Consider the following 12,688-nt stretch of genomic DNA (forward strand, 5'->3'; position numbering starts at 1 on the left):
AAAGGCCCAGGAAAGTTTGGAGCACGTTTGTGTGTGTGCAAAAGTGCGGTCCCCATGTGATGCTCCCTCTCGTGCGCGCTTCTTGTGTGTCTCAGTTCCCTTGGGTACAAAACCACCCAGATTTGGGGGTTTTGGGGCTGAATTCTGCATCGTTTCGCAGCATTCGGACAACGCCTCTTGCTCATCGTGTGCTTGCACGAGCGCCGTTGTCAGTGCGAGGCGTGAAGCCATCAGAGCATCCTTGCTCGTGTGTCATTGAAGCAGGCAAAAAGTTGGGGTAAGTGCAGAGAAATGAGGCAAATTCATAGCACAGGGTCAAGATCCAGCTCTTTCTTGGCTGGCAACGAGCCTGTGGCCACCACTTGCCCATGACCACAGGGAGGGTGCTCTGGGCACCCCATGAGAGGGTGCAGGGGTGCCCTAGGAGGAGGTGAATACCCTGGGACAAGCGCTGGAGTGGGGTTTGCCTGTGTCTTGTTGCCTATGAGGGATTTTAGGGCCATATCGAGGATCTCTGTCACCCCAGGGATTTACCCCCTGCTCCAGACAGGGAACTTCAGCCCGGCAGAGCCTGATCCCAACCCCCTGACCCCCTCCTCACCCCCGCACTGTGCATTTTTGGCCATTTGCAGCCAAAAGAGGCTCGCAGGGATGAATGCGGTAAATAAGGCGAGCGAGGATCTGTCTCGCTGACAGCGCTGCCGCCGCGGTGACGGCTGCAGGCCCGAGGAGGTGACATGTTTACGGAGAGATGGGAGAGATTTACCGCCTGCCTGGCACTGGCTGACAGCAGATAACAACGCGGGCTGCGACGTGACAGGGCTTGGGGACATCCGCATATCCCCCTTGTCCCCTTGGACAGGGAAACAGGAAAGGAATGCGGGCAAACTCGCCCGTGGCCATGGCCTTGGGTAGCCCAAAGCTTCTTATCTTCACCGATCGCTTTGAGAAGTCCCCGGCACCAGGAAATGCATGAGCAGGTCCTGCAAAGCACTGATGTCTTCATCTTCATAGTAATGCGGCGTTTAAACAAGCAATATTTCAGGGCCAAGGTGTTAGCCGAGGCAGCTGCTACCGCGAAGTGGCGAATGTCCTAGGAACTGTCTTTAAATTATCTGAATTTGTCAGCGAATAAATTATCTCCTGAACATTTGCCTGGCAGATAAAAGGAGAGGGGAAGTAACGCACGGCGAAGCAAATAACCTGCCTGTGCGGTTCCCTGAGCCCCCGTGCTTTGCAGGGCTCCTGAAGATGTTCCATCTGGGGCTGTTTTCTAGAAGGAGTTGTCTTGATTTTCCCCATGAGCTTCAGGTCTGGGTAGAGCCCAAAGAGAAATGATCTCCAAGAGAACAGCACAGAGAAATGCCAGCGTTTGCATCCCAAACCCTAAACCGAAGGGTCCTGATGCCGAACAGGGCTGCTCATGGTTCTTGTTTGTGTATGGGAGAGCTGAGGGGAAGGTGAGGCACCATATTTTGGGGTGATTCTCTCTGGCAGCCACTCGCGTTGTCCCCAAAAGCAGTGCCAGCATCCTGTGTGCTCCAGACTGCCCTGCTGAGACTGGGCCCGGGACCAGACCCAAGCCCTGGCCCAGGCCAGGACCCATCTCCAAGGCTCTTTTCCAGCAGCATCTCCTCAGCATCCATCCCCACCTCCGAGCTCCCCCATGGGGACCCAGCCAGGCTGGGGAGCATCCTCGTTAATAATTCACCCACGTGCAGATGCAGACGGGGAGGTGCTGGGTGCTGCTGGTGCAGATGGAGGAGCCGATGGGAAGCGAGGGCGGGAGGATGGGGTACGGCTTGGGGCTATGTCCCCTGCCTGTGACCTGCGTGGGGACTGCAGGATGCTCCCAGGTCCTTCAGGCTCCTGTTTCTCCAGGAGAGCTAATTAATGGCCTTCGTTTAGTAGGGCTGGATGGTAACTGTGCTTTGAAGCAGGGCTAGGGATTTCTCTGCGCTCTCATCTCCACCCGACCAGGCTGCGGAGAGAGCAGTGACATGGGCGGGAAGGAGAGGAGCTTTTATTTGATCTTCCTTCTTTATTTGTGATTTTTCATATGCTTTTCCCTTTCTGTTTTGCTTCTTTCCAGTCTTTTCTTAATATGAGGTTGTTTTTTTCCTGTGGCGCTGGCTCTTTCCCAGCACAGCCAGGCCAACGGGGGAGGATTTGCACTGCTCGCCTGGTGGTCACGGTGATTTTATATGTGATTTTATGGCTCCCGTTGATGGACACCACATCCTGGTGGGCAGGGATGTCCTGGCAATGCCTCTGCTTCGCTTTCCTTCATCTCTACCACCTCTGCAAGCTCAAACTTTCATTACAGAGAGATGCTTGCAGTGAGCATCCCCCATGGGGACGCAATCCCTGCTCCCAGCCCAGAAACACAGTGATGGGTGCATGAGATTCAGATTTAGGGGTGACACCGTCTCAAAGCAGCACTCCAAGTGATTTTCATTAACTGCTGCCGAAGCCGGCGTAGGCGATGCGATGGGAATTGATGCTAATCCCGTCTCATCCACTGCGTGAGAAGATCGCTGTGTCCATCCTCTGTGGGTGCCCGCCGAGGCTCATCATGCACTCAAAAATTAATTATCAGCCCTGTAGAACGATGCACGACCCCACTATTACAATCAGCAGGGTCACATCCCTTCCCTGGTCTCAATCTACTGCGAGTTGAGCGGAGATTTATAATTTCCGTGTCAGGAATGTGCCATGGGAGCCTCTGCTTTCTGCTCTGTGTTGACCCCTCTGTGCTCCCACCTTGCTGGGCTGACGCTGCTCACCAAAGGGATGTTTGGGAGGAAAATCCAGCCCCCGCAGCCTGCGTTGTCATGGCGTGTTGTGTTTTATGTGCCAAGACTTGTATTGGGTTTGAGGTGCCTGCAAGGAAGCTGAGGAGCTGGGAAGAGACCAGACCTGGGTGTCCCCTGGGCTCAGCCTCTGCAGGGCGGTGGGACAGGGCTGGGACATCCCCACAGACTCCACACCCCCGGACAGTCTATTACACCCTTTTTTTTTTTAATGGGTAATTATCTTGACAAGACAGAGTGGCTTGTCTGCACCGCGAGAGATGAACGCGGGGAGAGGCCCGAAGTTGAGGGGGAAGATTAATAGCCCCTGTCAATAACGTGGAGGAAAGGATAACTTGACGGGTTTCGCATGAGTAATCTCCGCGTAGTCCAAAAGCATTTTTATAACTTTGAAGGATGGGCTATAAATTCACCTCCTTGATATCATCTTTCCTCATTGGTCAGCTCGCTATCAATTTGCTTTAGTGTCTTGTCAGCGGTGCCTCGCGTTCTCTGTCCCGGTGCAGGGACCTCCGGGTGCGCGGCTCTCGGGGCCGTCCCCGTTTGGTGGGGATTTGCTCCGCATCCTGCTCTGGCTTCATCCCATTTCCCTCAGCAGGGAGGGAGTGGATCAGCATCTGCCGCTTCCCTGCACCTCCTCTGTCCCCGGTGCGCAGGCTCTGTGCCACCGTCCCCTGCAGCCACCGTAAATCCCCGCCTTGCATCAGGGAACATCCGTGCGTGCTGGAGCCGGAATTAATTTTGGACACCCTTGGATGGCTTTCTAGGATGTTTCTGCCTCTCCGGAGGATGAAGGCTGTGCCTTCGGCTCCATCCTCACCTCTCGGTGCTGCCGAAGGAGCTGTGGGCTGGTGGGGAGCCCTGCCGCGCCGCAGCGGCGGTGATGGAGGTGCAGAGGCCGTGGCTCTCCGAGGCGGCGTCGCCCCATGGGAGCCTCTTTCTTAGCAGTAATTAACAGCGAGCTACATTAATCGGTGTCTTTTGCTAAATGATTAAAATGTTTCTAGTCCCATTAAGGGTGATTATGACAGGAGAGGCAGGCAGCTGTCGCTGGTAATTACCAAATCCTTGCAGGATGCTGCAAGCTGGGATGGCCTGGGAGGCTGCAGGGGTCAGCGGGGTTGAGAGTGGCAGGGGGTGACGAGAGGAGCAGGGTGACAGGAGGCCTTGGGAATGTGATGGAGGACACACAGTCAGGGATGGACACTGCCTGGGCGGCCCCTGGATGGAGAGTGGGCCGGTGGGAGGTCCTGGCAGGATGAAGGAAGTCCATAGGGGTGAGGATGGGACAAGAATCCCCTCTGGGGGACTTGAGAGCATGGAGATGTCCCATGGCACTGGGACGTGACACCCCAAGGGCTCCTGGAAGCACAGCTGGGTGCCAGCACCCACACTTTCTGAACTGCTTTACAGGGAGGGTGGCTTAGGCTGGCACTGCAAAATACATCTGGGAGTTGGGGTTTGCTATGGGAGGAGTTTGCGGTGATTTGGGATTGTTTTGTCTGGAGAAGTGGAGCTGAGGAGAGACCTTGTCCCCTCTGCAGCTCCTGAAAGGAGGGGGTAGCGAAGGGAGGTTGGGCTCTGCTCCCCATAGCAAGTGATGGAACGAGAGGAAATGACCTCAAGTTGTGCCAGGGGAGGGTGACATTGGATATTGGGGAAAAATAATTTACTGAAAAGACTGGAAGGGGCTGCCCAGGGCAGTGGTGGAGTCCCCATCCCTGGAGGTGTCAAAAACTGTGTGGCTATGGCACTTGGGGACATGGTTTAGTGGCCATGGTGGGGTTGGGTTGGGTTGACATTGGACTGGATGATCTTGGGGGTCTTTTCCAACCTTAAAGACCCGATGTGTGTCCACAGACCGGGAGCGGATCGGCCAGGACTCCTTGTACGAGCAGGAGGGCAAGGTCCAGTTTGTCATCGACGCAGTCTACGCCATGGGGCACGCTCTGCACAACATGCACAAGAACCTCTGCCCCGGCAAGGTGGGGCTGTGTCCCCGCATGGACCCGGTGGACGGCGTGGAGCTGCTCAAGTACATCCGCAACGTCAACTTCTCAGGTCTGTCCCTGAGGGTGACAGGGAGGAACATCCCCATGAGGGTTGCTGTCCTGATATGTCCCCATTACGGGTCACACAGCAGCACCCATGATTTATTGGTGTTATGCCGGGTGCAAATACAGGGTGGTTTTGCAGTCGATTGGCAGACGATGAGGTCTGAGCTCCTGCATCGCGCTGCCGTGTCCTTGTCTGTCTCCACATCTCTGGAAATGCATCTTTTCCTCTGCTCTCTCCTTAATAAGCATTTTCTGTCTTGTCCTCCTTATTACTTCTATTTATCTCCACTCTCCGATCTCCTCTGCAGTGTCTCTTTTATTTATTCTTCCCTCTTGCTTGATTTTACTCTTCCTTCCTTTCATTAGTGTTTATCTGTGCAGTTCATTTGATTTAACATTAAAGCTGCTTTCCTCCCATCCCTTTTTTCAAAAGAAGCAGTAAACCAGACAGTGTAAGAGCACTTGGGGGTTGGTGGGTCCATACCATGAGGTCCACACACCAGTTTGGGTTTGGGGTTGCTTTTCTTGTCCCCATTTACTTCCTCCACCCTGTGCATCGTCCCGGCAGCTTGCAGCACTTGTGGAGACCCCCACACCAACGGGGAAGCATCAAAGCAGAGCCCTTCCTTAACACCATCGCCCAGGACATCCTGTGCTGCTGGGTGCTGTGGTGCTGAGCCCTCTCTCTCTCGCAGGCATCGCTGGGACTCCGGTGACATTCAATGAGAACGGGGACGCACCGGGGCGGTACGACATCTACCAGTACCAGATCAGGAACGCCACCCCCGAGTACAAAGTCATCGGGCAATGGACCGACCACCTCCACCTCAAGGTAAGGCTGGGTGCTGCTGCGTGGCCATGCATGGTCAATGCCAAGGGGAAGGTCCTGCACCCATCGAGACCTCGTAGGGTGGAGCAAACCCAGCTGGGAGCCCATGGGTGAAAATTAGGCAGCCAAATTTGGGGGGGTGGTCAAATCGAAGGATGTCCTGTGAGTACAAACTTGGGGTTCAGCCATGGTGACCCCCCATCAGTGCATGTGGCTGCATCCCACAGGCTCTGAGCATCCCAGTTTGCTGTCCTGATACGGGAAGGAGAAACCAGAACAGAGCAGAGGGCATTTTCCCAGGACTTTGGGTTCTGGTGTTGCATCTTCCCAAAAGGATGGAGAGCTTCAGGGCCTCCTCATCCCCATACTGGGTTGGACTGGGGTCCTCCATGGGGTGCACTGATGGGATGGATCCGGGCAACGCTGCTATGAGCAGAGCCGGGGCATCCCTCCCACACCCCAGGGATGCTTGGCAGATGCAGCTCGAGCATCAGTGGGGCTGGTGGGCTCTTGCCCCGCAGGTGGAGAACATGCTGTGGCCAGGGGGTGGGAGCCAGCTCCCCAGCTCCATCTGCAGCCTGCCCTGCAAGCCCGGCGAGAGGAAGAAGCTGGTGAAGGGCATCCCCTGCTGCTGGCACTGCGAGCGCTGCGACGGGTACCAGTACCAACTGGACGAGTTCCACTGCAAACGGTGCCACTTCAACGAGCGGCCCAACGAGAACCACACCAGCTGCACCCCCATCCCCATCATCAAGCTGGAGTGGAGCTCACCCTGGGCGGTGGTGCCCGTCTTCATCGCCATCGTGGGCATCATTGCCACCCTCTTCGTGGTGGTCACCTTCGTGCGCTACAATGATACGCCCATCGTCAAGGCGTCGGGGCGGGAGCTGAGCTACGTGCTGCTGACGGGCATCTTCCTCTGCTACGCCACCACCTTCCTCATGATCGCCGAGCCCGACTTGAGCACCTGCTCCTTGCGCCGCATCTTCCTGGGGCTGGGCATGAGCATCAGCTACGCCGCCCTGCTCACCAAGACCAACCGCATCTACCGCATCTTTGAGCAGGGCAAGAAGTCGGTGAGCGCCCCGCGGTTCATCAGCCCCGCGTCCCAGCTCGTTATCACCTTCAGCCTCATCTCCCTGCAGCTTGTGGGCGTCTGCATCTGGTTCATCGTGGACCCGTCCCACTCCGTCATTGACTACGAGGACCAGCGGACTACAAACCCCCACTTTGCCCGGGGCATCCTCAAATGTGACATTTCGGACCTGTCCCTCATCTGTTTGCTCGGGTACAGCATGCTTCTCATGGTCACCTGCACTGTGTACGCTATTAAGACCCGCGGGGTCCCGGAGACCTTTAACGAAGCCAAACCCATCGGGTTCACCATGTACACTACTTGCATTGTGTGGTTAGCCTTCATCCCTATATTTTTTGGGACGTCGCAGTCGGCAGAAAAGGTAAGGGAGGAGGAGAGGGGTCTGGCTGGGGACGCTGTGGGCTGCCAGGAAGGGGGCTGAGAGGGGCTGATGTGTCCTGAGCAGGGAGGGGAGCTTCTCCGTGGTCCTGCAGGTTTGGGAATCGTGGTGGGATGTGTTGGTTTGCAAACTCTGTGCTCTACCAGGGAGCAAAGGTCACTGCCACCAACCCCAATTTCCTTTTCCCATTTTTTGTGGTTTTCCTCACTCTTCTCTTCCTGGTTTTCCTGTTTCATTTCCTCCCTCTCCCTCTGGTTTTCTGAGAATGAGACCCCAGAGCAGATCCTGGTCCCTGGTGTCACAAGCACCCATTTCTGCATGGAAAAGGCACTGAGTGCTGCCCAGCTCCTCCTCCCAGTGCAGAGCCAATGATGGAGGCTGGAGAGATGGATCTGCTCCCCAAAATCCCTAAGAGCAGTGGAGGGGAAGGGCAAAGGACAGGGAGCAGAGCAACCCCTGGGTGCATCCCCTCCCTCGCTGGGGCACGTGGCCGCTTGTGGCTTCTCACTCAATTACCGTTGTGATTTAATTAACACGTGTGTGTTTGGCAACACGGCATGGTGATGGATTTCTGGGCAGAGTGGCACAGAGCCATGGCAAGGAGGAGATGAGGGGATTTTGGGAGCGAGCATCCCCTGTGGCTCCCATCGCGATTTCACGTACGGTGTAGAGGAGGCCAGGCTGGGTAATCCCAGAGGAGGATTTGTGGTGTGAAACACCCCCTGTCTGCTCTCCTCCTCATCCCCACGGCACGGAGGGGGATGCCGGTGCCTGCGGGAGCGGGGCCAGCCCGGATGAAGCTCTGCGCTCGAGTGAGAGGGAGCGAGAACAAAGGAGAAAAGCACAAAATCTCCTGAACGAGACCAAAATCCCCTTTGCCTGCCAGCCAAAACAAGAAGCGCGTTGCCGTTAAACGCAAACAGCTCGCGCCTGCCAGCCCGGAGCTGCCTGTGATGAATAAACCTCGGTGCTGCCATTCCCTGGAGATCCCCGGGGTTACCCAGTGCCCAAATTCCCTCTCTGGACCCGTCGTGACTGGGATAATTTGCACCCACTGTGATGCTGAGCCACAGATTTTGGAAACTCCTTTTGAAAAAGGGCCAGGGGTGGTTTCCTGAGCAAGACCAGGAGATGTTTTTGCTGCGGATACCAAAGCTTCCCACGAGTCCTTGAGAGCCACTCAGAGCATCAAACCCAGAGCTTGAGAAGTTCAAGTCTCCACGGGCACCTCTAACCTTGGCTCAACCAAAAAGTCTCTGCCAAACCAGTCCACGCCGGCTGGAAGTGTGAAGGAGAATTAAAGGAAATAAATGGAGCCTTTTGCAGCATTTCCATTTTGATGAGATGGCAGGGGAGATACTAACAAGAAAGCAGGTTTTTTAAGAAATTATCGCAAAACAAAAGCTCCCTTAAAGCCTCCTTAATGTGCTCGGCATACTGTGGGTAATAAAGATGGAAATGATAATGATTGTAGATTATGCGCAAGGTTGCTCACCTCTTCGCTGCAGCTTGTCATGGGATAATTTAGGGCTGCCGAAAGCTGGCTGTCAAGCAGCAATTCGACAATAGGCTGTGCCTCACTTCGGGGGCTTGTAATGTGCAGGGCTTCTCTGTTATTAGGCTGCTAACAAGCTGATTAGAGGCAGAAAAAGTGATGTTCCCAACTCCCCTTGGACGCTGCTCCGTTTTTCCAAGCCTGCGGCTGCTGCAGCATCCGTGGAGCGATCCCGGGAGGATTTGTGGGGCCGTGCTGCTGTGGGATGCAGGATCCGAGCATCGCTGGACCGAGCTGCGGCTGAAGGGCAATGGCTTGGAGGAATCAGTGCTGCCTTGATGCTTGAGCTGCTGGTTTGCAGTTTTGGGAAGGAAGAGGTCAAAGCGGTGCCGTCACGCAGCCTGTACAGGGGATGTGGCTCTGAGCGCATCCCTGGGATGGAAATGGGGGATGTTGGTGTTGGCATCACCCCGTGGCGGTGCCGGGGCTTCCTGGGGTGCTCAGTGGGGCATCCTTGGGTCCCCATCCCCGCATCTTCCCCCTGTTGCTGCTGGATTTGAGGCCACATTGGGCTCTGAGGAAGATTGGCACCTGGGAAAAGGAAAGCTGGGAGCGTTGCTGTCCCCATAGAGCACGGCTGGAGTTTCGCTCGAGTCCCGAGGATGCCGTGAGGCAGACCCACACCTCCAAACACTGCCAACACCTCTGCCCCGACCCCGTCTGTGGCCGAGTCTGCCTCGTGGTCCGGAGGAGCTGGATAAAAGTCTCCATTTTTACTTTATTTTGCTTTACCCCTCGTGCCTACAACTTTGCATGGAGGTGGCATCTTATTATAACAAGTCCCCCAAGCCTTTTCTCAAAAGAACCTCTTATCCCTGCCGATCCCGGCGGATTACAGAAATAGCAATAACAGAGGATCTAAAGAAAGAGACAATTTCCTGCACTGATAAGGCGGCAGCTGAACAGCAGTGTCATTGTCTGGCTCTGCGTTTATCACATTTGCTTTCAGCGAGGGAAAAGAGGGAGAGGAGAAGCAATGAGAAGGACCGTCCAGTGGTTTTTAGCAGCACTGGATGAGGGTTGAGTGTGTTTTCCCTTCCCTGGCACCCACTGTGGTCTAAAATCTCTCATAGCTGGCTCAGGCTTGGATTTAGAAAGGGGAAATGCTGATTAATGGCAGAGATTTGCTTTGGGACCAATGCAAAGTTGCATTGAGCTGTGCCCTGAGCCTGGGATGCTCCTGCCTGGGGCAGAGGCTGAGCACGGAGCTGGGCTTGGGGACATGTGTGGGGTCATTTAGGGTGGCTGCGGTCCCTTGGCGTGGTGTCATCATCCTGAGTCAGTGAGGGGCTGTCTTCTTTGGTCCCATCCACGATGCTGCCAAAAATGGGAGGCGTAACTTCAGGAACCTCGAGTGTCATTAATGGAGGGGCAAAGTGGGGTCCTGGGTGGAAACTGTTTAAGGGAGTAGGAACCAAAATAATGAGCAATGGTCATGTTTTTGATGTGGGAAAAGGTTAACACAGCGCTTCATGGCTGAGTTGAGACCCCGGGCTAAAAGTATTTCTCTCTGAGCCAAAAAGGGGCTCGTGGTGGTGATGCAAAGCTGCTGAGGTCAGCGCGGGCTGCAGCAAGTGGGGCTGTTTCTGGCAAATGCATCATTGGGGTGAAGGTAGCCGTGATGAGACCCCAAAAGTGCTGCTGGGGTTTGAGGAGGCCTGAGGGATTTTTGGGAGCCTGGAGCTGGTGTCACCGGGGGTCTCGGTGGTGCTGGGGGCTGGAGCTCCGATTGGGGTGCACGGGTGTGAGTGTGCACGGAGACGTCTGAGCTCCAGCTCGGCTGTTCCCTCTGTGTCACCCAAACGCCCCCGAATCCTGAGGCACGGATGGGAGTTGCCACAGAGGCAGGAAATATGGGAATGGCTGGGTTGGAAAGAGAGGATCCTCCCAAAGGGATCTGCTGAGGAGCAGGAGGGCGAGGGAGATGGGGAGGGAAGGGCTGTGGAGCCCCAGATATGTCCCATGAGGTTTCACACTGGAGCTGTGCCGGTTTTGGGAACAGTTTGGGGTGCCTGGAGTTGGGGTGCCAGTGCTGCCCGCATTCCTGGCAGGTTAAGGAGACAAAGGCTGAGAGTTTCAGCATTAAAGAAAAAAGGAAGGAAAAAGAAAAAGAGCAGATATTCTGGGATATTCTGGCACAGAGATGTGTTTTGACTTTCCTTGTTGAAATGACATTTTTATTTCCAAAAACTGCCTGGAGTGACTCTGCGTGCGTGTAGAGAGAAGGTGGCACAAACAAACCGGTGCATGTGACAGCAATAGGTTTTATTCTGGGGACCAACAAAACTTTTCCATTGACTCAGAGCAAGCTTTGTTGCTCTTTTGTTTTTTTTTTTTCTTTTGGGTCGAGTTGCCACACTTTGGGCCTATGTGTTTGTTTTGTTTTAATGGTCACAACCGGGACCACCAGGTTTTGGGATGGGACCACAGCCCTGGGTGGGAGCTGCTGCCTCCCACCAGCTCTTGCTTATGGGTGGGAGCTGCCTCCATGCTCCTTCTCCCCTGGGAGATGTGCTCAGCTCCTGTCCTCCATCAGATTTTTGCTCCATTGACTTCAGAAAATGGGCCCCCAGGTTATGCATGGGGAGGTGGGGACCCCCTGCCCTCACTGGTGCTGCAGCCCCCAGGCTCCTCCAGGTCCTGCTGCTGTGCAGGGCTCTAAATCCCGTACGTGAAACAACGTCAGGAGAAAGAGCCTGGCCACCACGCTGGGATAAAGTTCATAAACTGCCTTAAGCCTCCTTCTAAAACCTTGTTAGTGATGTGCAAAACAGCTCTGGTGTCTGAACACAGCTGGGAAAGAGAAAAAATATGTGCTAAGGCACCCCATAACCCAAAGCCCTCTCCTTGCTCCACCTGGAGAGACACAACAAGTGAGCTGGGGGTAGAGAAGAGGATGCAGGAGCAGGGATGCTGAAGGAGCAGGGATGCAGATGGGGCAGGGATGCTGAAGGATCAGGGATGCAGACGGATCAGGATTGCAGACGGAGCAGAGATGCAGAAGGAGCAGGGATGCAGACGGGGCAGGGATGCTGATGGAGCAGGGATGCTGATGGGGCAGGGATGCAGACGGAGCAGGGATGCAGACGGAGCAGGGATGCTGAAGATGCTGAAGGAGAAGGGATGCTGAAGATGCTGATGGAGCAGGGATGCTCAGGGAGGGCTTTGCTCACCGTGTTGCTCGGGGGTGAGAGGTGGGGATGGGCGGAGGGAAGGGGTCTCTTCACCTCCCGTTACCGCCTGCTTCAGCTGCCCCCCGGCTTGCGAGGAGCCTGCCAAACGCTTTCCATAGAAAAATGGATTATTCTACAGTCAGATTAATGGGCTTTCATTTTGCAAAACATCTGTCACTGTTAGTCCTGGACAGTGAGCGTGAAATTAGTTTTGACTGCAGAAAGGCAACGTCGGTGTGCAATATGTGACTTACATGACAACGGCGCGGGGAGCCAGCTGGGGAATGGGAATTACCTGTTGAAGGGAGATGGGGGCACAGGGGTGCCCTGGGAGAGGGTGTCCTTGCTATCCCCATCACCACAGCACCAAGCTCCTGCCCTGGTGGGGGTGAGGAGGGCGCGGGGGCTCCATCTCCGGTGATGTTTTTGAGTTGGGGTGCTGGCAGGGTGCTGCTGGAGTGTGCATGGGTGTTTGGGATGGTTTGGCTGTGCCAGGACCCCAAAATGTGGGTCCAGGCACTGGTGGGGAAAAGTCCACCTCACAAAAGTGAGCTGAAGGCCTCTCTGGGTGCACCTTGGCCCATGCAACAAGTGGAGCCTGATGTCTAGGATCCAATACTGCCGACATTTTCAACCCTGGCTCCTTACCCCTTCATTTATTAACCCCAGTGTTTCCATATTCTCCTGTTTCCTCCTTCCCCAGTTGCCCCTTTCAGGCTCCTGCAGCACCCTGGTGGGTCTCAGCCCGTGCCCTTGTGTTTTGCAGATGTACATCCAGACCACGAC

At 55.2% G+C, this 12,688-nt stretch overlaps 1 protein-coding gene across 1 annotated transcript in view; it reads left to right on the forward strand.

Annotated features, from left to right (window-relative positions):
• LOC104542190 (metabotropic glutamate receptor 4-like) overlaps positions 1–12,688 on the forward strand; it is an 18,890-nt gene that overhangs the window by 2,825 nt on the left and 3,377 nt on the right. Inside the window, 4 exon segments of the mRNA XM_010186412.1 lie at positions 4,674–4,874; positions 5,566–5,702; positions 6,221–7,156; positions 12,669–12,688. The exon segment at positions 12,669–12,688 is cut by the window's right edge and continues 1 nt beyond it. Coding sequence (XP_010184714.1) covers positions 4,674–4,874; positions 5,566–5,702; positions 6,221–7,156; positions 12,669–12,688 — 1,294 coding nt within the window.

This window comes from Mesitornis unicolor, unplaced genomic scaffold (genome assembly GCF_000695765.1).
Source record: "Mesitornis unicolor isolate BGI_N332 unplaced genomic scaffold, ASM69576v1 scaffold16856, whole genome shotgun sequence".
Taxonomy (NCBI): domain Eukaryota; kingdom Metazoa; phylum Chordata; class Aves; order Mesitornithiformes; family Mesitornithidae; genus Mesitornis; species Mesitornis unicolor.